The sequence below is a fragment of the Borostomias antarcticus genome (assembly GCF_949987555.1).
Source record: "Borostomias antarcticus genome assembly, chromosome: 22".
NCBI classification, from domain to species: domain Eukaryota; kingdom Metazoa; phylum Chordata; class Actinopteri; order Stomiiformes; family Stomiidae; genus Borostomias; species Borostomias antarcticus.
Window position 1 is genome coordinate 13,273,008 of NC_140255.1, and position 25,702 is coordinate 13,298,709.

Consider the following 25,702-nt stretch of genomic DNA (forward strand, 5'->3'; position numbering starts at 1 on the left):
TCTAGCCCCTCTGAGGTCCCAACAACAGGGAAGTCCACATCATCTTGCCCTCTCAGGAGGTCATCAATCTCTGAGTAAAACTGGAAGCGTGTGTTTACCTTCCCCCCTGTAGTTTTATTACTATCTTTCACTTTCTTGTATGCCTCAACCAGAGTGCTCCATTTCCTGGCCACCTTATCGGGGCAGAAAGACTGTGTGAAATGGCTGCTCAACTTTTCTGCTGACTCTTTCCATAGCTGTTTTTTATTGGCCTTGGCAGATTTAAGACGTGCATTCAGGTCTTTTAGAGTTTTTGGGAGACCACATTCAGTCTCGATGTGCTGCCGCATCAGGTCGATCAAAAACAGTGTTTGGTCCTTGGTGAAGCCCTCATGTATTGGCATGGTCTCAGGTAATGGTGTTGAGCTGGATGCAGCATCAGTGTGCTCCTGGCAGCTGTCTAAAACATAGAAGCAACAGGTGAGTATGCACAACATTACATTATTACTATTTTTATGATGATGATGATTATTATTATTATCTAACCTGTTATGGTGTTTACGTCTCCAGCTTTAACCATGTTTACCATGATTGTGTGGTCCTCATTCAAATAGTATTTGACGGGGTCTGCTGCCATCTGGTATAAGGGGCCAAGGAATGGAATGGACCTCTGGGGATCTATGAACATCTTCATGTTCACATCCAAATAGACTTAAAAAACAACAACATACACATTGTTAACATCACAACCGTGATAGAGCTCTAGGATTGTTAATTCACTCCTTAATTTAACTGTGCCTCTCCATGTTCAAAAGACAATCACAGATAAATTGTTAACTATTTTAAAATATTTTCCATATAAATAGATAACTAAAGACCTAAGAGTTAAAACCACAACTGGCTTGACAATCATTTACCAGTGTTTTAGTATAATGTATAGTATTCATATAACCAAAATATGTCCCAATGTATCTGATCTCATTCTTAGCAAAAACAGTTCTAACTAGGTTAGACATTGTTAGCAATACCAGCTGATAACGCACTGTGAGGTATTTTGCACATACAAACACTGCAGCAACATGTCCACAGATAGAAGTTGGACAGTACTGAGTGTATGGCTGATTTAATGAAGCACAAATAACACAAGTGTTAATAAGCAGTATATTACTACAGCTTTTACTTACTGTTGGCGCGCATAGCAGCCATCTTGATTTTGGGGTCAGGGTTCGAGAGTTTCTTCCGACTTTCCGAATTGGCCCCCTCTGATGTCCCAACATCAGGGAAGACCACATCATCTTGCCCTCCCAGAAGGTCACCCATCTCTGAATAAAACTGGAAGCGTATTGTTAACTTCCCTGAACTTTTATTATCTTCCACTCTTTTGTATGCATCAACAAGAGTGTACCATTTCCTCGCCACCTTATCAGGGCAGAAAGACTGCGTGAAATGGCTGGCCATCTTTTCTGCTGTGTCGTTCCATAACTGTTTTTTACTGCCCATGGCAGATTTAAGACGTGCATTCAGGTCTTTTAGAGTTTTTGGGAGACCTTTGCCTTCAGCCTCGATGTGCTGCTGCATCAGATTGATCAAAAACAGTGTTTGATCCTTGGTGAAGCCCTCATGTACTGGCATGGTCCCAGGAGATGGGCTGGATGCAGCATCAGAGTTCTCCTGGTAGTTGTCTAAAACACACAGAAGTAACAGGTTATCATGCATAACATATCCGCCAACATGCACAACATATCCACCAACATGTTCATGTTCACATCCAAATAGACTTAAAAACCACAAGGTGCACCTTGTTTCATAAACGTTTCCCAAATGCGTGTTTTAACAATGGTGTCAGTGACTGACTCAGTCAGTCAGTCAGTAACGGACTTTACCTACAGTATTGTTGGCTGGCCCCGTGGTTGGGCCCAGAAAAAAAACACACATTGTTAATATCACAATCATGATAGAGCTCTGGGATATTTAATTTACTCATTCATTTACATTATTGATTTATTTACCTGAAAAAAATACTTTGGAAGAAAACTTTTCTCTCACAGAAAAGTCAGTGACAGACATGCAACCTAAGACCTACAAGAGCTAAACCGCAAATCCAACCAAAATAAGTCCCGGTTTAGGTAATCTCATTGTTAGCAATACCAGTTCTAGCCAGGTTAGCAATAGCAGTTGTTGATAACGCATACAAGCAATGTAGGGACATGTCCACAGATAGAAGTTGGACAGTACTGTGTGTAAGGGATGCCATGGTGAGGATTAAAGGGTTAAAGTGTGCTATTTTGGACATCTAGAACATTTTCGTCTGACTAAAATTTCTTTACAAAGGAAGTGGCCAGGGCATGTTAATCAGTGTTGAAAAACTCATGAAAATCTAGCAGGAAGCTCGATCCAAACTCTGGAATCTCTTTCACTCCTCCGGAGTCTGCACTGTTACCACATCCACATCATTCTACACATTCATGATCGGCCAATTTGGTGACAACCGATCAAGTCATTTGGAGTGAAAATCGGCTTATTTAAATCGGTGGACGATCGATCGGAGCATCCCTACAAAATAGCATTGATCAACAAGCGGGGATACAAACGCATGTTTGCTACTGTTTCGCTTGCTCCATTGCGCAGTTGCCTATGCGACTGATTTAATGAGGAACAAATAAGACACTAGTGCTAATAAGCAGTATATTACTACAGTTTTCACTTACTGTTGATGCACGGAGCAGCCATCTTGACTTTGAGGTCAGGGCTGATGAGGTTCCTCTGACTTTCTGAGTCAAGCTCCTCTGATGTCCAAACATCATCAGAATCTGAATCACCTTGCCCTCCCAGAAGGTCATCAATCTCTGAATAAAACTGGAAGCGTGTGGCTTCCTTCCCTGTATTACTATCTTTCACTTTTTTGTATGCCTCAACAAGAGTGTTCCATTTCCTGGCCACCTTATCAGGGCAGAAAGACTGCATGAAATGGCTGCTCAACTTTTCTGCTGCGACGTTCCATAGACGTTTTTTACTGCCCCTGGCAGATGTAAGCCGTGCATTCAGGTCTTCTAGAGTTTTGGGGAGACCTTTGCCTTCATTCTCGATGTGCTGCCGCATCAGATCGATAAAAAACAGCGTTTGGTCCTTGCTGAAGCCCTCATTTACTGGCATGGGCACGGCTGACGAGCTGGATGCAGCATCAGTATTCTCCTGCCAGCTGTCTAAAACACACATAGAAGCAACAGGTTAGCATGCACAACATTATTAACATATCCACGAACTAGGGCTGTCAACTGAGCTCAGAAATTATGTTTGACTTTCTCTCTAAAATATTTTCTGAAAATCAAATATATATTCGATTATTGTTATTATATGTTTGCATAGAAAATGACACATATAATGGATGTAATGTCAGAACTGGTCAGTATAAGTTCAAGAACAAGCACAAACGGTAAGGTGAACTAATATTTTGTGTCTGTCTCTGACAACATTCAAGTGTTCACAGGATTCAAGTAGCACCCAGTCAACATGGGTGACATTTAGTGCAAACAGGGTCCCTATATTAGGCTTATAGCCTAGCCAACTGAAAAGAAAACAAGAGGAATAGCCTATAGTGCTTACACTGACTTGAATAAATGACCAACATTAATATTTTTACAAGCTAAATACGCATATATGCCTATACTTATGACACAAATCAACTCATGTCTGGTAAGATAGATTGTTTGACAAAAAGATGAGACAGTCCACTTGGCAACTTTAGCAGACTGAAAAAGAGAAGAAACAGTGGAAACTAACTATAACCTTCAGTGGGCCTATGTCATTCAAGTATGTCATCAATTTCTGTAGATGTCTAATGGTAGACACCGAAAAGTTAGTAGAATGCCTTAAACGGCAAATACTTGGAGACAAATTTTATTGATTCTGGTGATCATAGTTGATTTTCAATCACAATCCGAATTATGAAAATATTTAAATTCCATTGACTTTGACTGGAGGAATGGAGCAATTTCGAAAATTTGAAAGAAGGCGTAATACTGTTAGAAATTCTCACAGTTGGTAGATTATTAATGTAAAAACACTCATATGTTTTTGTTTTGATAACTTCGCCGAAATGGTTTCGTAGTAAATATTAGAAAATCCGATCTATGGGAGTTTACATTGAAAATCCTCTCCGATAGGAACAAATCCACTAGGGGCGCATGTTTTCACTTTCGCTCCCTATTGAATGGGTTCTAATTGGACCATAGGCCTACTACACCCTTCTACAGAGTTTGGTGAAAATCGGTCTAGATTTTGCTTAGGCTAATCCTGCTAAAAGATGAACAAATGAACACATGCCACCGAAAACCCTACCACTCGCCCTGCGCTGTCGCTGAGGTAGTAAGAACTAATATCTCTCAAGGGTGCAGTTTGCAGAGTGCAGAGGGAGGAACATCAGTCTCTCCAGTCCTTGTTTCCAGGCAGACTCAGGGTATATTGTCTGACCCGTCCCATGCTCTACATACCGAATTCCAGCTTTTGCCCTCGGGCAGACGGTACAAGGCTCCCAGCTGGAAACTGAATCGTTTTAAATACTCATTCGCAGTTAGAATGTTGAATGGGGCCAAATGAAGGAATGAAGTTGTGCAATAGTCAAGGTGTTTTCTTCTCTTTTTTTCACTGGGGCAAGTGCAATGTGGGTTGTGTGGAATAGTCTATGTATGTGCAATGTGTTGTGTATGTACAATGTGTTGTGAGTAATATGTGTAATGGGTTTTGTATGTGCAATATGTTGTGGACAACGTGTTGTGTGTAGTATATGTATGTGAGACATGTGATGTGTTGTCCTCCTCTGTTTCTATGTATAGAGTTGATTTGTGCAGCAAACGAGTCCAAGACAAATTTCCCTGAGGGGACAATAAAGTATATTCTATTCTATTTTCAAATTTTTGATACAACGTTGTATCGTAAACCTTTACAGGGCTTATAATGATTATGAAATACCAAACTAGTCCTATAAACTGCAACTAAAAAAGTAAGTGACTCTCCTACACAGTCTGAATTAAGTGTGAACGTTTTGTTATTAGGGTTAGGGATAGTATTATAAAAACGCCCTCAAATCATCAATATGTAGGCGTAGCCTATGTTGCGGAGCGTCATGAGACACGATTCTTGCTAGGCGATGAGGACGAACCCAGTTTTAAAACGACATAACGCCGTAATTACAATTATACAATTATCACAATTATTCAATTACGTTGGCAACCATAATTATTTCGAGGGCATTTTGAGCTACATGTAAGCTAACGAACATTTGTATTACCATACGTTGTCTGGTTTTATTTAATTTACGTTTTTAGTAAAACTCGTGACGTTGTCGCCTCAGAACGACGGTAGCTGGGAAATCCTTTCCACTAACGTTATTACAGCTTTCTTACTGTTGATGCGCAGAGCAGCCATCTTGATTTTGAAGTCGGGGATGGTGAGGTTCCTCCGACTTTTCGAGTCGGAAATCCGACGGCTAATGGGTCGTTTGTAAATGTATTAAAATAAATTATGTACATAGCATAAACATATATCAGAAATGTGTCAGAACGAGCGAAGCTTCACGCAGCTGTGACACACTCTTTGTGCTTCAGGGATCTCCACGCTCTGCGTTCCCGGAAGTCGGACGTCGGAGCACGGAACGACGTCACGCGTTCCAGGACAACAGACAGCTGGGACAACTGTATTTTTTGAAAGATGGTTAAAACAAATAAGAAATATATATATATATATATAACTTGATGGTAAACTTATGTTTCACTCGAATGATAGACTGTACGAACTCAAATTCCCATAACAGTTGGAATAGTCATTATTACAAACCAGTTAGGGTTTGTAGCCTAATAATTCAGATGAAAATGTCAATTGTTCTCATACAGAGAATTTTTGGTCAGACATTCTAGAGTTCATAAACACATATTTTTAATTTTGTTTGAAGGATGTTTTCTTTGGTGTGTTTGGTTTTAAGAAGGTAGCCTAAACAAAGACAAATATACTGAATATTTCATTTTACTTTCTAAACACCACATCCTTATAAATTAAATGGTCCTAAATAATTATTTCCTGTTTTTAAGAATGAACTCATGAATTGATTATGTGAGCTATGAGGACTATGCAGCCTTTGTGACTTCACTGATAAGAGTGAAGATGGTACTTAAAAAAAAAAAAAATCAGAGTATTACTGTCCTTGTTTTTTCTTCCTCTTTGGGTCTGTGTGGAGGTGCTGTTGATGTTGTATGTATTTCTCATAAACATGTCCTTATCTTTAATAAAGTGTTATTTAAAATGAAATAAGTTGGGCTACATTTATCTTTTTCACAAAGGAACATGAATCATGTTTCAAACATGCACTTGTTTACGCTATGCGAAACAAATATATTTCTGTCTGGCGTTGCTTCATGGGATAAGTAGATGAGGATGATACCGCTAGACTGCAATACGACGGATAGTATAGTAAATTGCCAGTTTTGGGACAATTTCTAGCTGAGTACCGGTACTGGAAGGAGGAACTGATTAGCGCTGATCCTACTGTAAGGACGAGCGATTACAAGAATTTCAATGTAGCTGTACTTGTTACACATGACAAGTACACTTTCAATTCTATTCTATTTTATTCTATTGGTGTAGCTAAAATGTGAATGAATATCCACTGCTGCCTGGCTGGGCACGTCGATCGATCATTCGACAATCTCTGTTGAGCGTCCTGACCATGGATGTGTTGATTCCTCGAACACCACAGCCTCGCCAGACATGCGCCAGACACACTTGTGTTGTTTTCCTGGTTACAGGAATGATAGCTAGCTAGCAAGGAGCTAACACCTCTGTGTGATTCGGCCAACGTTCGAGTCAACTCATCTCAGCAAAATTATGAATTTACTACCATCCAATCCACACGGGAACGGGCTCCTTTATGCTGGATTTAACCAGGACCATGGTGAGGATTAGTTTTGTAGTTGGCTAGCTAGTGGTACGTCAGTTTCACAACGGAAATGGTTGCTGTCTGTGCTAACAACGTAATGTTAGTACGTAATAACATTAGTCTAGGCCGACAATGTAGGCTGCTAGCTCGCTATTTTACGATGCAGTAATTGCAGAAAATCCGTTGAGGTCTTTACCACTAAACTATCGTTACGTCCCTTATTTAGCTATATGCAATCTTAGCCATACCCCATATAGCTAGCTAGTAAGCCAGCTCATAACGTTGCATTATACAAGGCTAACGTTAGCCAAGTAGCCAGTCATTCTTTGTTTCATAGACATTACCTAAAAGGCTAGCTAGCTAGCGTTACTTTTTATATGAAGTGCTTGATGTCAGCTTTAGCTAACGTTCGCTAGCTACCTAGCTACTTTTCGCCCACCTCTCTTTAGCTATACAACGTCAGCTAAGTTAATTGAACTTCTGGTGGTTAGCTCCACATTTTAGCATATTGCATAAATACTTCAGAAAATATAGAAACGTCTGCAGTGGATAGTTTGATTTATGATACGCCATAACTTTATCAGCAGTGGATACGTTAGTATCCTTAGTCCTCCTAGGGCTGTTGTTTTTTACTTGATGATACATGGAGTTGTCTAAAATGCTGTGTGCTCTTTTCTAGGGTGCTTTGCATGTGGAATGGAGAATGGATTCCGAGTGTACAACACAGACCCTCTGAAAGAGAAAGAGAAGCAAGGTAGATACGTAATGGATAACGATAATGTAACTAATATCATGAGTACATCAATCCTTACCTGGCCTGTTTAGATCAGTGTTTGTGTTCTCTCATCCTATTGTTTTAATGGACACTATATGCATAATGGAATTTCCATGGCTCACTATTAAGCCGTGCTGGTGCTGATTATGTTTGAACTTTAAACATTATTTCCTCTGTTCCTTGCATCCTCTCTCATTGTAAATAAGCTAAGGGATACATTATGATGGGTGGATCATTCCCCCTGGTTAATTTTGAAAATGAGATGTTAGAGAGATGACAAAGAATTGAGGAAAGATAGATTTGACATCCAACCATTTTTTAAATGTAGAGGGACAGTAGTCAGTATGCTGTCAGTAAATAAGCCATTTTGATGTACACAGGAACACTGCATTGTGACAGCGAGACACGAGGTACTTCCTTCCTGTGCTTGAGGATCGATCTTGGTTCTGTCTGGATGTGGAGGGCTATAAACGTGGAAGTAAATCTTTCCTCCAAAGAGCCCTGCACATGTGACTCAGCACATGACCTGGCTCAAAGTCACTCGTCATAAAGGGAGTGGCCGACACTGCTCTGTCCTATACAGCGGATTGACAGTCAACATGCCAGCGGGCTGCTGTCTTGCTCAGGCACAGCCCAAAGGTTGACTCATGTGCAGGTGCTCTGGTAAAGGTCATAACAGCAGCATGATGAAAGTGACTCTTCTCCTCTAATGCATGCTGGTGATGCATAGGCTTGTCAATGATATTTCAGTGTATGGATGGAATGAGGAGGAATGGTTACGGTGCTCTGGCAACTGCTTACTTTACTGGAGAGTACAACCATGACCACTTAAATCACTTGGTGTGAGTCTAAATTGAATTACTGATGCTATGGAGATTTAGCAACATTCGGGGGTTGTCTGGAGACTTCAGTGTTGTGTGATCAGCCCTATTGGCTCAAGCAGATTCTTCACCTGCTAGATTGACAGTCCTAATGGCCAATGAGGTGTCTGTTTGTTGTCTTTGTCATTTCAGAGTTTCTGGAGGGTGGGGTAGGCCATGTTGAGATGTTATTCAGGTGTAACTACTTAGCGCTGGTGGGAGGAGGAAAGAAGCCCAAATATCCTCCCAACAAAGGTATTCTAGCTGTAGCCATTCAGTGCGACTCACATGCTACTATTATGCCAGTAGTTTTCTTGACATTCACTGTGAGGCTTTTCCATGTTATAATTTTGCCATCCTTCCTCCAGTGATGATCTGGGACGATCTGAAGAAGAAGACCGTCATAGAGATCGAGTTCTCGACAGAAGTAAAAGCCGTTAAGCTCAGACGGGACAGGTATCTCACTTCCTCCACCTTCCTACCTAACTGTTATGTCCTGTCAGTAGGCCTAAGCGTTTACAGTCACTCACGTACACTGAAACAACCAGGCCTCCTTTGAACCTACTGGGAGTTATTTCATCATCTCCTGTGGCAGCTGCAGCGGAGCCCGGTGTTGTGCAATATAGACAGACCAACATAGAGGGATGACCATGACGATAGGATAATTACTGTAATGGCACACCATGTAGAGAGAGAGATTTTATTTATTTATCTGGGCTCTACTCTCTTCCAGCCTAGAACCTGTTCCAGCCTGACAGAAATTAGCCTTCATTGTTACATGGTAATTACACTGCACTGGGGCCTTGTTGGCATGGTGATAATAACACAGTCTTAGGTGTAAGTAGCTGAGCGCTCAGTGAGCGATCAGTGATCAGAATTCACTTAACGGGTTGCTCAGTTATGCTCAGACTGATCTGCTCAGAGCACAAGTGAGCAGTTTTGAATTATGATCTCTTTGAGCCAAACACCATGTCATAATCATCATCACCTGAGCAAAAAAAAAAACAAGGCGCGTTTTGGCTTGGAAATCGTTGGGACGCTGCTCGCTAATCACACATGATTGACAACAGGTGAAAAGTTCTCGTCTCCTAGCAACTCAGCGCTCAGTTAGAGCAGACCGTTAAGTGGTTTTAAAAAAACGCTCAGCACTCAAAGTGAGCATTCGCTCACTGAGTGCTCAGCTAATTAACGCACCCTTAGTCTTAGTTAGTGGAGGACAGGGCTGAAGTGTGGGCCAACCCAGCGCTGGTTGTGCTGCAGGTGGGTGATGGTGAGGATAATTCTCTTCTCTACTGTATAGCAAAGACAAAAATCCACTGCTCCCTAAAAGAGTTAACCCCCCCCTTTTACCTTGCTATATCATATCGGTGCAGTGCTTTGCTTGCGTGATGTTTTAGTGGTTGTGTTTGGTTGGGGGTTGTTGAGGAGTCGTCTTCTGATGGAGGCTATGAACCGTGTTTCTGTGTTCCCCTGTCCTCAGGATCGTAGTGGTCCTGGACTCCATGATCAAAGTGTTCACCTTCACGCACAATCCCCACCAGCTGCACGTGTTTGAGACCTGCTACAACCCCAAAGGTCAGTCCTCCACACCAGGCCCCTCTCTACAGCTGCTCTCTGATCGCTGACCAAGCTGTCAGATACTAGGCACACACACACACACACACACACACACACACACACACACACACACACACACACACAGTGTGTAAACAAACAAACAAAATCTTCACATGAGGGTGTTTGTTATGTACTGTAGTATAATATGTAGAATGAAGACCCTCTCCTCTCCCCAGGTCTGTGTGTGCTGTGTCCCAACAGTAACAACTCATTGCTGGCCTTCCCTGGCACCCACTCGGGGCACGTGCAGATCGTAGACCTGGCCAACACGGAGAAGCCCCCGGTGGACATCCCCGCCCACGAGGGGGCACTGTGCTGCATCGCCCTCAACCTGCAGGGAACCAGGATAGCCACTGCCTCCGAGAAGGTAAAACGCATCCTGCTCTCCTCCAGTTAGATACGGGGTTGTACGACAGAAAAGAAACGGCATCAAGAGACCAACTAAACAGAGGAAGGACATTCATGCCCTGCTTTTTATTTCATTTTTGGACAGATTATGTTTCGTCATTGGTGTGTTGGTGTGGTGTCTCACGCTAGAGTGTTGTTTCCTACAGGGGACCCTCATCAGGATATTTGACACCTCGGCGGGTCAGCTGATCCAGGAATTGAGACGAGGCTCTCAGGCAGCTAACATCTACTGGTGAGCAGATGAGTACAAGCACACACACACACACACAGGTCTAGAAACTGACACGTCAGCTTGAAATAATATATGTGATAATGTATACAGTATAACAATTGCTATATTGACATTAAATGTTCCAAAACAGTGTTGTTGTCAAAATGTGTGCTATGTGATGTGGTCTGTTATCATTGTGATGACTAACTATGCATGCATCCCCCACCCCTCTCTCTCTCTCTCTCTCTCTCTCTCTCTCTCTCTCTCTCTCTCTCTCAGCATCAACTTCAACCAGGATGCGTCCCTCATCTGCGTGTCGAGTGACCACGGCACGGTGCACATATTTGCTGCAGAGGACCCCAAGAGGAATAAGCAGTCCAGGTTCGTCTGAGCTCCGACACACTGTGCGATTTCTCCACAATTTTGCTCTCGCAGACTAATTTGCTTAGCCGTAGAGAAATCCTAGTGCTGTGAGGCCGGATCGGAGACGAATTGCTCCCACGTGCTATAGACAAGGCTACGACCGCCTACCGACAGATTTCTGGCATGTCGAAATCTTTGTTTGGCTCGTCAAGTGAGTGGCGCTACAACAGGAAACGAGGGTAACTTTTAATATAGGTCATGTATAAAGTGTGCCACACACACACACTTAACATGGAAATCATTTGAAGTTCAACAGTGGTGTATTTTTGTGCAGTAATTCATATGAATCCATGAATCTGCCAACATTCCGAACCCATCCCTGAATTCTGGTCGTGTTTCCTTGTCTCTGCAGTTTGGCTTCAGCCAGTTTCCTTCCCAAATACTTCAGCTCCAAATGGAGCTTCTCCAAGTTCCAGGTCCCCTCAGGCTCGCCCTGTGTCTGTGCCTTCGGAACTGAACCCAATGCTGTCATAGGTGTGTGTGTGTGTGTGTGTGTGACTATTTGTGTTGTGGCACACCTTTAGAACTGGGCCTATTACAGTCAGGGTTGCATTCACACTACAGCCTCTCACTCACTGTCACAACCAAACTTCAGATATGAACTGAATGATTTGTCTGTTTTTGTGTCCTGTGTCTGCTGATAACATATTTCTTTCCTCCCACTCTCCCTCTCAGCCATTTGCGCTGACGGCAGCTACTACAAGTTCATGTTCAACCAGAAGGGGGAGTGTGCCAGAGACGTGTACGCCCAATTCCTGGAGATGACTGATGAGAAAATCTGACCTTTGGCCCTCTGCAGACGGACTCGTGTGCAGCCTAGTTAGTTTAAGGGAGGAGGGTGAAGAGAAAGAGTGACTCTGTGCTCTGCCCCTCCCAATGCTGACAGACTCTCTGATGGGTCAGGGACAAAGGGAGAGAGAGAGACGCGGTCTGGAGAACGTCACAGCAGAGATGGAGGGGAAGATGGAGAGACAGAAACGGAGGAGTGCTCTCTTTGACATGAGCTAAACAGACTGTCCCTGGACAACCAAGGAAGGACAGAGACATGAGAAAAGACTCAAACTGACCTGCTGGGCCTCCTCAACCAACCTACAAAAGTAAAAGAAGGAAAACTATTTTTGAAAGGACAAAAAATTGCTTTTTAAGATGTCTTCCGTGGAAATTTACGATGGAATGCTATGGTTATTTTTTAATAAAATTGCATAGTGTTAATTCTGTAGCTAGATAGAACCTAGATTATTAGATAGAAACAATTCTTGTCAGCTAACACCACCTAACCTAACTGTAGGGAGTGCCTCTGTGCTTAATCAAGAGTGGAGAATGTGTGTGTGTGCGCGAGCGTGCGTGCGTGTATATACATATATATATGTACAATTAACAAAGTAATTTAGCAAAGCAGGATCGACGACTTAAGCCAGTTGCCTTTGATCAACAAACTGAAATAGCCCTTGGAACTTTTTTGATTTTTGCATCAGTATTAGCCCATTTATGTCCATTTGAGGTCTGTATTATAACATGGACTTGATAGTGAAGGACTATTTCAGATGGTTACCCTGAGGCTGTTGGCACTGGCCCTGCTTTGTGAAAGCCCCATTTAGTAGCCGTTGTAGATTTGGCGTATAGTCGCTGTATAAAAACGACAGACTGAACATAACCACATAGACTGTACAGGATAGAAGACAAGTGTAAAAAAAAAAAAAAAATCCTATTCATTTGTTTTTCCCTTCTCATGTTTTTTCCCCCATGTGTATGTGCAATATTGTTTTTTCCACCTTATCAGGAGATGTCTGGGATGGGACAGTACGCTGCACAGCAGTTAGTACCTAACGGCTAAACTAGAGCACCAAAAGCAAGCACTGATTTAGTCATTTGATCAGGTTCAAAACTTGGATCTATTTCAGATATGACTCTGGTTAATAACATTGTACACGCAGCCTAGCTGATCTGCTTTGTAGAAGCGTGACAGGCACAGGAGATCTTTTTCATTATGAATATGTTCCACCTTTCTTCAGGAACAAAGTCTGCTTATTCTCAGCCACTGTGTAATGTGATTTTGTTGGCCCGTGTCTAGTGTCAGTTCCTCAAAGCAGCAACACCTCTTCAGCTAGACGTGATGTTGCTAATCTGATATTCACCTGAACTCGTTAACAACCGGGCCTTGATGGAGCCTTAATAATGGAGAGAGAAAGCGATATGCACATTGCATCACTCTGGCCCATATCACAACTTCTTCTGATGGTGGAGGTGGATAGCTCCAGTCTAATGGACCACATGTAGAATCCAGTGGTAGTGCAACAATGCAATGTTTTCTTTCAGTATATTTATCACATTTAACATTTTACCATAAAAACATTTATTTCCATTAGGTGTTCAGTGGGTATGGCAGTTCTCTGAATGTCTAATTTGTATTGCGTTCAGCTAATTGTACATGTGCAAGTGGTGCACTAATCTCACACCACACACTCAAAGGGAATAAACAACACATTCACATGCTACAATTGACTACACGGAGAGACTGCACAAACAATGCTTATGTGACAAATAATTTAAAATGATTGTAAAATCCTGCATAATTTGTGAATAAAACATCTATGACTATACTGCACTTGTTAATGTCTATTGGTGGTCCATCTCCCAAGTCTGGCGTTGTGTCAGGCAGCAGACAGAGGTCCTGTTGGTTCAGTTTTCCTGCAAACGATAGTCATGGGGAAGCCGTCAACTGTTCCCACATATCTGGAACAGACTTCCTGGAATATACTGTATTTCTCGGTAAAGGTCTTGGTAAAATGTTATAATTCCCTGGAACTAGACTGTTGCTCCCTAATCTCCATTCCAGGCTATGAACAACCAACCAGGCTGCTGCTTCTCTTCTTTCTTCCTCTTCAGATACTTCTCCTTCCTCAAAAACCTCTGGTAGACTTGGTGAAACTTGCCAACGAACGGCAGTTGAAAACAGACCTGCCTGTATGTTTTGTTTCTCTGTTGAAATAGGATTATAGTCTTTCTAAGTGAGCCAAGACAACACAAATGGGCCAAGGGACAGTGAGAGGTTTTAAATTAATTTATAAAAAAAAAAAAAAAAGCATTTACCCACAGAAGCAGAACAAACATCTATCACTTGTTTTTCCTCATGGAACATAGAATACAATCTGAGCAGACCTTTAGTAGCCTGAACAGAAGAAAATAAACGAGCAAGGAGACTGTCGACTTCAACACAAAGGTAACAAACACATCCAATAATGACAGGGAAAACAGAGAAGGGAAAGGTCAAATAATCAGGAAAATAAAGAACAGGGTAAGTGCAGCACTGGTCAGAATCGTATAGCATAGATTCAGTCTAATTTTCTTCAGTTCCATATTCAGTTATCTGTTCATGTACATTTTCTCTAAATCTGTAACATGCAAGCTTGATGAAGCATATGGTCAAATACGCATGGAAATATACTTTTTAATCTCATAGGATATTTGTTAAAATATGACAAATCTGTAGATGTACAGTTGATAAATGTCTTTTGGGTTTGACTGAACAGAAACACAAAAAAACAATCCACTCTGTAGTAGATAAGTGTTTTCTTCAAGGAAAAGGAAGAGACTACATTCATTTCACTGAGAGTCCACATACAAAAAAAATAAAGAGTCCAAAATATCTGGTGATGTTGAATGTTTTTGACCCCACTTATAGCTTTTATTATCTTAATTTCTAGATGCCTGTGCCTTGGGAAAGAGAGAAACACTCAAATAAGGTCCAAAGATACACATGTACAACGGAATACTGCATATCTACTCACAACGGTATTAGGTAAGTCGACATGAAGGCTAGCTGCCAAAGATACAGGGAACGGGTCCATACACACACACACTTCCCTTTGCGGAATACACTACTGTTGTCACGTCAGTTTGTTTTCTTTTTTTTTTTATCCTTCTCCAATCACATTAGGCGCTTGTCTACCATGCTGCCAGGATGATACCACTGGCTCCTCCTTCCCTTCCTCAGGGGCATAAAAACAGACAGCTGTCCAATCAGCAGAGGCTCCTTTTCAATGTCCCAGCATGCACTGGAGCAGTGGAGAGGAGTTGAAGAAAGCTTGGCCAAACTGGTTGTTTAGAGGTCCATCTTGATCTGGAAACTTTTTTGTGATACTTTTTCATGTTTTTCTGTACTCCTATGAAGGCTTCCTGTGCTTCTCTTAAGGTCTGCTATTAAGTCTCGAAACAGGGTCACCTTTAGCAACTTTCCTTTTTATTTTCCGTTTTTGCTTCCCGTTTTGGTCTTTAGTTTTTGCATCATATTTACTTTTTTTCTACCAAGGGGGTGGTCTCATATTCTGTAGTCCGTAGGTGTCACCATACCTCTTCTCCTTTTGGCACCTTGGAGTAGATGATACACAAGGATAGAGTCGGGGAGGGGGTGGGTGAGAACAGAGGGGCGGTAGAGTTGATTCATCGGGTTCATAGAGAATAGTAGCGTGGAGCAGGGTCAGGGAGGCAGACCACCTGACCGTCCTAGTTGTCACTGAGCCCAACCTCTCCGTCTGTGTTGTTGTTGTTGTTGACAGCTGGGGCTAATCCGTCCATATCGTTCTCTGTTTTGATCCTCTTGGGGTCGGGCTGGTCGTGCTGGTCTCCGTTCTGCCTCTTAGTGGGGAGGGATGCAGAGGCCGAGGCCTGGGTGGCCAGCAGGTGCAGGGGGCTCGCCACGGCTAGGGTGGGGGCACAGGGAGGGTCTGAGTTAGATTGACATGGCAATTATCCTTTACATAAGCACCACTGATGATGCAGTAACATTGACACTGATGAGAGCCTTAGCTTCTGCCACTACAAGAAAAGCATCAGGGTCCTTGTGTGTGTGTGTTTGTGTCTGAATCTCACCTGTAGCAGCAGTACTGATAGGGATCAGGTGAGTGCCGTTCTGTGTGATGGTTTTGATTGGTAGCTGGTGCTGGCCAAGAGGGGCTTGCTGCACGATAGTAACTGTTGTCAGGGGCGTGGCCTGAGAAGTCTGGATAATGCGACTAGTCCCGCCTATAGAGGAAGTAGTGATGGCTGGGACTGCCTCCACTTTAACTGGGGGGAGGGGCAGAGAAAAAGATAATCAAGACCGTATATTTTCACTCAAAACATCATATGCTAGGGCTGTACCCAACTCTGAATTTTGTGAGTCGAATCAGATTCGCGTATTCAAACCAGAAATTTGCGATTCGTTCATTCCTCATTCATTCCTTTTCCTCCTAGGCTTAGGGGAGACCACGGTAGTCGGGACAGCTGTCAAACTTTAAACTCAATCAATCAATCAAATCAATCAAAGCTTTATTTGTATAGCGCATTTCATACCCAGAGGCAACACAATGCGCTTTACAGAGAACAAGGGAGGTGGGTATACGACCCACCCCTACATATTCCAGAGGGAAGCAAAAAAACAGTATCACCCAGGGGCCAGATAAGTGAGCTGTAAAAATTCTTCCCTGACCCCTCTCAACAAGGCGATCGAGCAAGCTCCAGGAGTATGTTTGTCTACCGACTAAGAACATTTATAAAGCAATAAATTACATTTTCAGAGTAAGAGAGGCTAAAAACATCATAGGAGAGACATGGCAAACACTGGTGTATGTCTGTGTGTGCGTGAATGTGCCTGGGCCCAGATAGAGGCAGGGGTAGGGGTAGGAAACTCAACTCAAACTCGCAGGCAGCACAATAAAAGACGCCTATTTTTGTTGTTTAACATGAATCATCTAGCCCACATTGTCCATCTTCAGATGCCCCCATGTTTGTATGCAGTGTTCCCCATAGCCTACATTAGGGCTGGGCAATTTGACCATAGTCTCCTCAACTGCACATTTCAAAGCGTGAGCGAATAGGCTCACATGTTGGGCAGCAGTCAACAAGGAAATGTTTTGGTTATCACTAAAGCTTTTTCACGGACGTTAGAGCTCAATCCGTCTATTGGAAAAAATATATAATATTTTTTCCAGTGGATATCTTAGTTAATTTAAGAAGATTGAATTAGGAAAGCAGTTTTGTGTTGTGATATTCCATTTGGGAAATGCACGTGATTGCTGGCCACTTCCGTCCACTATATCAGTCACAATTCTCCTTCTACTACACAAAAAATAGAGCTACGGTAATAGCCTAGGTCTAAAACAAATGATTGGCCTGTCCTATATAAATAACGAGGCAGGTGAGTTGTCTTAGCCCACCAGCACATCTTGATAGTGGAGAAAAAACAACAACAACGACAACTGCTCGACTTGAAGAATCTCGTCTACTTAAGGGTCTCTGAGTGATGATTCAACTCGTTGACTTTCAGGGGCCAGCCCTATCATATGCTATATAAAAATGTACAAAAAAATTGGACAAAACAAGTCTCACCTTTGACCTCCTGGTAGTCTCCGCCCCCGTTCTCTTGTGGTTCCGTTTTCACCACGGTGGCGGTCTGCCCGGTCATGGCTGCGATGGTGACCGCTGGGATCTGGTGGACGACGTGCACCGTCTGCATGACAGGGGCGGAACTTACAGCGGTGGTTACCATGGCAGGGGTTGCCATGGCATAGGTCACAGGCTTCATGGTCGTCTGAGGCATCTGGCGCTGCACAGCAATCAGCACCGGCTGGCTGTTCAGAGGGGAGCCTATCACAGACAGGGTGAAAGGTCAGGCAGGATCATGGATGTATTAATAGAACTGGATGCGTTGACTACGTTGACGCCTCATTCTTGAGAGTGAAGCTTTTTGAAGGGTCCATCGACCCCTTTTGACATGCGCAGTTGTTTTTTTGCATCACAGGCATGCGCAGTTGTGCTTTTTAACCACGTGATTTGTTGACCCGGCCGCGTCCACGAAGTTTACACATTCATGTGGATGTTTAATGCGCGTTCACCGCTCTCCCCGCTGTATTGCGTGTCCCTGCATTAGCATTGTTAAGTACCTGCCATCAAATCACGATTCTGTCAAATATATCGTTTCGAAATTTCTTTATCCAGGCATCTTAGTTTTAACAGTTTCATTATAACGGAGCAGGTTATATTTGCCTGTGTGTGGTATTTATTCTGTTCACAACTTCACGATCGTACGGCCAGGCTACAGAGCTCCAGACACCGTAGCCATAGCAGAGGAGCGGCCGGAACAGAATGCTAATAGGGGAGTTTGTGGTGCTATTTTCCATTCGCCCTTGATGAATCCTAACACAAACCCATATCTATAACATATTAATTCTGATTCTTCTTAATATAATTATTATTATCATAACCGTACTCAGCGAATGGAAAATGGCACCACAAACTGAGCTATTAGCCCTGTGCTTGTACCCGCAACAGGAGCTCTCTGGGCCGGCCACAATGTGATGCAGCTCGGCTCGAGCAAATATAACCTGCTCCGCTATAATGAAACTGTTAAAACTAAGATGCCTGGATAAAGAAATATTTTTTCTAAACGATATATTTGACAGGATCAGTATTTTATGCACGCTAGTTCTTAATGCTAATTCAGACACACTAACAGAGCGGGGGAGAGCTGTGAATGCGCATTGGAAATCCACAGGAATGTGCAAACTGTTCGTGAACGCGGCGGGGTCTGAGAAAAGCACAACTGCGCATGCCAAAAGGGGTCGATTCGGCAAGATGGCGCTGATCAAAATGTTTCAGGAAGTAAATCGCTTCCTGGCCCCTTGGGCAGGATGCATGGTTGTTGCCATAGTAATAACAGCACATGACGAGCATAGTTAAGTTCAGCACAACTTTATCTAAGGCTTACATAACATGCCATGCTTGTATGAATCATTTATTATATCACCTATTAAAGTTAATAAGAAAAAAACATGACAAAATCTGTACTGTGAATGGTTGTGATCCTCCTTTGTATCCGTCTTACCAGGGGCACTCTGTGCAAAGCGGGCCTCTTGGATGACTGCGAGTTTGGGCTGGACGGCAGTGCCTGGGGTGGGGGCCGGGGCAGGTGCCGGGGTGGGCTCGGGCTCCATGGGGACCGGGGAGCCCTCCCTGGACAGGCTGTCTGGGGTCTGGACCCCACTGGAGTGGGCAGACAGCACCCCCGAGTGGTTAGGAGAGGCCGGGGCGCTCCTACAAAGAGAGGGACAGGGGAGAGTGCACACACAGGCATTTAGGCCCAATCCCATTTTTGCCCCTACCCCTTGTCCCTCAGAACAGGGCCAAGGACTAGTGGGTTGAAGGGACACCCTTCAAGACTGACACGTCATCAGTAGGTCCTCTAATCTGCAGGTCTGCACGGAGCGCTAAATAGTGCAGCAATTTTGAGTGTCACTCATATATGCTGTAGGGGTGTAACAATATATCGTGATACAGTAACGCCACAATACGTATCGTCAAGGTGAAAACAATATTGTGATATGTTTATTGTATATCAGTGAACGCTGGCTACACAACGCTGGTAACAAACACGTCTTTTGTCTCTAGGCCTATCCATGATATTACAACAGTTAAGCTCTAAATTCAGTGTATTGGAGTAGAAATGTGGAGAAATGCACTATTGGTGTGAACAGCAGCACTACTGCAACGCTTCACACCTGCCCTTAGTGTATCGTATCGTATTGTTATCGTCAACCCAATATCGTGTATCGTATCTGGAGATAAGTGTATCGTTACACCCCTAATATGCTGTCAAAGAAGGGAAATGCGACATGGAAATGTGTCTAAACGCAGGACTGTCATGCACAAATCAGCCTTAAAACCATGTTGTTAGCTAACTAGAGACATATCAGCATAGTGCCACAGCGATTTTTCATTAGGCTATGCTTATGAGAAAAAAAGGTCTACTTTGAAACAACATTAAACAAACAATAGTTTTTTAATCTTTATGAACAAAGAAACTATTAGGCTACATTTGTGTATTTCTTTTGCAATGTGACCAATTGCCCGCCTAACGTTAGCCTACCCAAAATGAACCACTACACAGACATTAAGAGCCAGTGGCAATTTCAAAACAACTTGCCGAGGCTGTTGTCGGCGGTGTACCATGAGCACTAACCGCCCGGTCATCAAGATGGCTAGCTAGCTATGAAAACGTCAAGAGCAATTTTTTAAATTGGCTCCATCTTGATAAATCGACCACAGATTTGAAGTTGAACAACTACACTACTGCCTAGAAAAACAACATTCCATGACAAAATAACAGAAGTATTTCGGAAATGTGTAGCATTCTTTTGTTGCTTGCTCATAGCTCTTGGTTTGAAGTGGGAGTCTGAAAAATCTCAGTTTCAAGGGCTATGTAGCCCTAAATCTCAATGTCAGAGGGAATAGAAACACCATCACCCTTAACGTGAACGTGCATTTTCTGAGGGTTAGGGCCAAGTGTTAGGGGCCAAAGGGTGAATTGGGATTGGGCCTTAGAATGACATGTGTCAGGTACTGCATGTGAGCATGAACGTGTCCGAGTTGGGGACAGACGTCAATAACATGAACAGTAAGTTGTAGACCTGTAACAATTATTACATAATCGCCAAACCGCAATTATGTGACATAATCACAATTAATTTTAAAAAATCGTGATTATGTTTTTTTTTATATTGCTAATGTTTAAACTGAGCACTAACAGTGTACAATTTCATAATGGTTGCACTTCCAGACAGTGGCTGTTGTGTATGATAGGTTCTAGAAGCAAGATAGTTAACTAACGAACCAACAAGTACCTAAACCAAACCAGAGGCTCTGGTCTGGGAGCTGGGACTCAACCCTCCTCTCTGCTCAGGTTGTAGCTCGCTCGCTCGAGGGTCTGGATCATACTGGAGAGATTGGTGGGGGGTTCCTACTGGAGGAGAGGGGTCTGGCTTGGGGGTTTGTACCTGGAGGACAGGGGTCCTAGCGGGGTCCTGAAGCAGGGTACGCCCCTGGGTCGGCGCTTTCTGAAGGCCTGCTCCATCAGCTTGCTCTCGGAGGAGGGGTCAATCCTCCAGAAACTACCTTTCCCAGGCTCTTCTTGGGAGCGCGCCACTTTAATGAAGTACCGGTTCAGCGACAGGTTATGACGGATCGAGTTCTAGAACGCCAGAAAGAGAGGGAGACAATGGCTGTGAGGGGTGGAGTTCTGGAACGTTAAGATTCGAGAACCAGAAATTAACACGTGGAGTAGGAGGTTATGACTGACAAAGCAACCGGAAGGCGACTTATGCCAGTATACTATTCTCACGATACCAAACTTTGGAGATCTCCGCCTCTGAAAGTCTGGAGACACCTCCATTGAAAACCGTTGCTAGAACAGCTCAGAAAACCAACGCTACCAATCAGAGCCACTGCCTACATCTCTAATAGGGTGAAGAACCCGCCTTAACGGAAATTATATCCTATATATCCTATATCCAAACGAATCTAAACAAAACATTCACCACTCCATTAGGAAGGACCGCCTTAAAGATGTTGGATTGGTTCTGCAATGCAGGTTGTTTTCAATCTCTCAAATTGTTCCCACCCACTTTAAGCGACGAAACCTGGAGGAACGTCTTCAGTCTCTAGTTGAGCACAGCGTTTAGAGTCTACCAGTTCACTGACTTCATCAGATTCACAACAACAGCAGATCAGACACACACAGACACCAAAACATGGAAGAGGTCAAGTGAAGAGGGACGGACCTGCCAGCCCTTATCTGCTGTTCTGTAGTAGGGGTAGTTCTTGGTGATGTGGGTGTAGATTCCATTCAGAGTGAGCTGCTTGTCTGGAGCCATGGTGATGGCTTGGACTATCAGTTGGGCGTAAGAATACGGGGGTTTCGAATCATCCTGTGGACAGGAGAATATATGTGTCAATATAGTACAGCATACAAACTTTTTTTTCTTCAACAGACAACCAATAACATCCCCCACCTCACCTTTGCAGAGTTCAACTGGGATTCACATTCCAAAGTCTATGTTTTCATGAGTATTGGGTAACTTTCTGACTTCAATGAATAACCAAGCATCGAATGTGACCTGTAGGATCCTAGTCTCTTCTAAGACTGATATACCCCTGTTAATGAGTATAACGGACTACATGCGAGTCTTCAGATTCTGGGCAGCTTGTGCTCTCACCTTCGGGCTGTCTCCTCCTGAGGCTTCCTTGTCATTCTCCGATTGGGAGTTGTCCCCTATGAGGTCAGAGGTCAGGACGCGGCCCATCCTGTAGCTGGAGAGTCCCGCCCCTCGCGGACTTGACGGACAGGAGTTGGCCGCACTGAGAGGAAGGGAGGGAGAGAGAGAGACCGATCGCTGGTTAGACCGATGATGGTGCGTGAGACACATCGGTGTATGACATGATGTAATAGCCTTGAGATGGTACACAAGTCCCAGATACAGTGAGTTGAACGGATCAGTGATGTCTCTCACACAGACGATGAATGGATGTCTGACCTGATAGTGCCTGTGGGGGAGGGCAGTGGGCTCATGAGGTGGGCTATGTTGTCTGGAATGTTGATGGTCAGCGGCGATATCTGGGGCTGGACGGGCTTGACCGGTGATTCCGGCACGTTCCTGCACTCTTTCTTATCACTGGACAGGGCGGTGAATGTGATCTTTATATTTGTGCTGGGGAACCGGAAACAGCACCTGGGAGATGGGAAGAGAAGAAGCAACACTAGAACATTTTAGGAACCTATTAAACAATTGTATGAACCTGGGCTAGTTGGCCTGTCTGAACTCACAAGCTTACTTTCTGTTTCACTGAAAGAAAACTGAAAGTTCAGTCTGCTTGGCAACTTCTCTATAGTTGTCCTCTAGCCCACTTTCACACATTTGGCCTACATCGTCTTGCAAACTGCAATAGCTTGTACCCATTGTGTCAGTCAGTAGGTACTTTTGACAAGAGTGCATTCTTGTGATACATACAAATAGCTATAGATTGAAACTATTTTGTGTGTCACTATGGGTGTTTTTACAAGCTGTCATAACAGGCCGGACAGCTCAGAGTCACACAGACAACAGTTGTAAACCAGCAGATTGTGGGGCAGCAGGTTCAGCTGTACAGTTTAAATATGGATGCTCATCAGGACTCTTGCGTAACAGGCTGTCTAACATTTCTTATATATTATCAAGAGGGGTATATTTGGACGAGTATGGGGTCAGCTGGCTGGCCAGTGACATTCCATGTCCAAATTGAATTACCTGCAAAACATTGTGGTTTGCAGTGCTCTTAGAACATCACACACTAAAGGGTCCAGAGAGAGACATCTTACACTTAACACTTAGTGTCATTGAGGTATGTCGTTGCTGCAAGGTGTGCTGTGCATATTTCAGTAGCAGGCAGGCTGCATCATGTGTAAACATTAACACATGAGGCCAGGCTGACATTGAGCCAATGCTACAGTAGCTAGCATGCTAGCAACAAACATACAAACCTACACTATACGCTAGCTAGGTACTTATCTTACAATTACGTAATTACAGATTACCATAATAACTGCAAGGGGTCTTGTATCTTGTTGGTGTAACGTTAACGTTATTAAACAAGTTATGCAAATGCGGCTCCGCTAGCTAGCCAGCGATGTGGGGACAGGCTGGGTGTTGCTTGTCATAACACGTGCGGCGGGGGAACAAAACAATAACAAAGGCAGGTCAGAAAATCTGCACATTTTCGTTCGCAATTTCAACTAAGCAAAGAAAACAAAAATACATCTTACATTCGTGGGAGCTGCAGAGGTGGAGCACCTCTTCTTTGAAACACCCCATCCACAAACACCCCGTTTTTTCCGAGGCATCGAAGGTAGAAGTCTCCGCTACCAGTGCCGTCTTCGCCTGCGGTGAATATTTCGAGGTGTCGGCGGGAGATGAAAGTGGAATGCCCCATACTGACATCCACCGAGCCCTGCGAGGAGTTCCTCCCGATGGTCACCGACCTCTTCTTCATAAGGTATTCGAATTCTCGGCCCTCAAGCCGGGCAACAGCCGACCCCGATATCCCGCTTACCACCGCCATCTTCTAGGGGTTTCAATTTCAGGGGGTTGTAGGGAAATAGGCGCAAATTTGGAAATGCAGGCTTTGAATTCTGGAGGGGTCTGTAATTTTAAGATTTCGTAAAGGGGAATCGAATTTTAAACCGAGAAGAATTTAGTTAGGAACGTGCCAGACCGGGGACACAGCGGCTCCGACCCACCGCCGCGACAGAGAGAAAGAGAAGGAGCGACAGCCAACCAAAGCGGCCCAAATGGGCGGAAATAGTTTGATAGACAGTTTATCGCACCAACGAAACAAAGCCTGGGTAGGCAGACGCGGTAGATGGCATGAAGCGTGTTTACCAATGACAACCAAACTTATAAATAGCCTGTAGAAAATAGTGGTTGGTTGCAGTGCACTGTAGCTTGACACGCAGATCGATGGCTAGTTGTAAAACACGGAGACTGGAAGAGATTAGGGTAAAAGAGGATTTGTGTGCAGCATTTTGTCCAATGTACACTCAACATTGTAACCAACATCAGTGACACTGGCAGGAATTTAATCCGGTGAACCCCCACATTAGCGTATACATATTGGTGTTATGAATGGAAGTATATTATTATAGCTAAATTAACACATTAGTTGGTGGTTCATTCAACAGTGCAAACTAACCCGTCAAAAAATAAACACTATTCATGATCTTGACCATTAGAGCTCAAAGACTTGGCGCCTCGGTGAATGCATGCATGCCACGCAGTGTGGTCGCTTTGGTCCTTCTATAAGTGGTATTGACTCGGAATTGCGCCATCGAAGCAGAAAGCACGAATGTATTGTGGTGTATTTTGCCCACACCGTCTAGAAATCACGTCTCCTTCAACAAAATCCTGCCAGATTTTGCATGCAGCAGTGCAGCCTGTAGTTTACAAATCGTAGTACCCACAATGCTTCAGGCATGTATTTGTAACGTTATGGAGGTCACATAAAAACCAAAATAGTAATGACGGAGGAACGTCGAATGTGTGTACCACCGATTAGAAACAAAGTGCCATCAATGATTTCATGGCACCTGACGCTCTCTCACATCCGCGTGCTGCGCCTGCGAAGAGCAAGCGTGCGCGTGGTGCACTGAGAAATTCCATGTGGCATGCACTCGTGTTCTCTTTCGATGACGTAACCGTGTAGTGAAGTTGTATTCAAGACCTGTCACTGTACAAAGTGTATGCACTATTGTTAACTCGTAACTCTAATTCTACCCCATCATTTAAATAGTTTCTAATTGAGGGGAGAAATGGAGAGGAGAGGGCCGAGGGGGGACTGGAACGACTGCTGTTAGAATAATAATAAACTGTGTTCAGAACCCTCCACTGTTCTGTGGGAATAAAGTTTCTCTATCCTCACCTGTATGTATGTGAAATAGCCTAGATATGCATGAACAAGGCAAAGAGATTTGTAAAAGGTGTATTGTCACTGTTCACAACAGTAGCCTTTAGGATGAATCTTGTCGGTGTAGATTATTGAATAATAGTAGTGGATGGAACGTCCCTTTCATTTTTTACAGACAGGCAAAGACAGATCACATGTTGCTTTCACTTGCGTCTTACTGCCAGCAGGTAGGATCATAGTCATTATGTTAATGG

At 43.5% G+C, this 25,702-nt stretch overlaps 3 protein-coding genes across 4 annotated transcripts; 1 reads left to right on the forward strand and 2 right to left on the reverse strand.

Moving 5' to 3' along the window:
* Position 1: 1 nt before the first annotated feature.
* LOC311323796 (uncharacterized protein) lies at positions 2–5,447 on the reverse strand (the record flags this gene model as incomplete). Its single annotated transcript, XM_084456093.1, has 5 exons — positions 5,382–5,447; positions 2,688–3,182; positions 1,527–1,661; positions 566–690; positions 2–10 (listed from the first exon to the last, which is right to left on the reverse strand). The coding sequence occupies exons 1-5, from the start codon at positions 5,401–5,403 to the stop codon at positions 2–4; spliced, it is 786 nt and encodes a 261-aa protein (XP_084312219.1). The 5' UTR covers positions 5,404–5,447.
* Positions 5,448–6,750: 1,303 nt separating this feature from the next.
* wdr45b (WD repeat domain 45B) lies at positions 6,751–13,782 on the forward strand. Of its 2 annotated transcripts, XM_084456531.1 has the most exons (11): positions 6,751–6,922; positions 7,587–7,661; positions 8,063–8,092; positions 8,696–8,797; positions 8,911–8,998; positions 10,023–10,117; positions 10,336–10,526; positions 10,714–10,799; positions 11,058–11,159; positions 11,554–11,675; positions 11,877–13,782. In XM_084456531.1, exons 1-11 carry the CDS (start codon positions 6,856–6,858, stop codon positions 11,981–11,983), a joined length of 1,065 nt encoding a protein of 354 aa, XP_084312657.1. In that variant the 5' UTR covers positions 6,751–6,855; the 3' UTR covers positions 11,984–13,782. The 2 variants fall into 2 exon arrangements, with proteins under 2 accessions (XP_084312657.1, XP_084312658.1); XM_084456532.1 differs by lacking the exon at positions 8,063–8,092.
* A 491-nt stretch (positions 13,783–14,273) lies between these two features.
* On the reverse strand, positions 14,274–24,284 carry foxk2a (forkhead box K2a). Its single transcript, XM_084456452.1, has 9 exons — positions 23,812–24,284; positions 22,547–22,741; positions 22,229–22,370; positions 21,794–21,940; positions 21,011–21,204; positions 19,063–19,271; positions 17,568–17,825; positions 16,071–16,265; positions 14,274–15,901 (listed from the first exon to the last, which is right to left on the reverse strand). The coding sequence occupies exons 1-9, from the start codon at positions 24,105–24,107 to the stop codon at positions 15,705–15,707; spliced, it is 1,833 nt and encodes a 610-aa protein (XP_084312578.1). The 5' UTR covers positions 24,108–24,284; the 3' UTR covers positions 14,274–15,704.
* Between the last annotated feature and the right edge of the window lie 1,418 nt (positions 24,285–25,702).

Excerpts from the sequence above, each read along its gene's own strand:
- wdr45b (XM_084456531.1), top strand. The coding sequence starts at position 6,856 with ATGAATTTACTACCATCCAATCCACACGGGAACGGGCTCCTTTATGCT. Across the intron at positions 10,118-10,335 it reads GACCTGCTACAACCCCAAAG|GTCTGTGTGTGCTGTGTCCC; the intron begins GTCAGTCCTCCA and ends TCCTCTCCCCAG. Across the intron at positions 11,160-11,553 it reads AAGAGGAATAAGCAGTCCAG|TTTGGCTTCAGCCAGTTTCC; the intron begins GTTCGTCTGAGC and ends TTGTCTCTGCAG.
- foxk2a (XM_084456452.1), bottom strand. The coding sequence starts at position 24,107 with ATGGCGGTGGTAAGCGGGATATCGGGGTCGGCTGTTGCCCGGCTTGAG. Across the intron at positions 19,272-21,010 it reads CTAGGACCCCTGTCCTCCAG|GAGCGCCCCGGCCTCTCCTA; the intron begins GTACAAACCCCC and ends CTCTCTTTGTAG. Across the intron at positions 15,902-16,070 it reads TATCAGTACTGCTGCTACAG|CCGTGGCGAGCCCCCTGCAC; the intron begins GTGAGATTCAGA and ends CCCCCACCCTAG.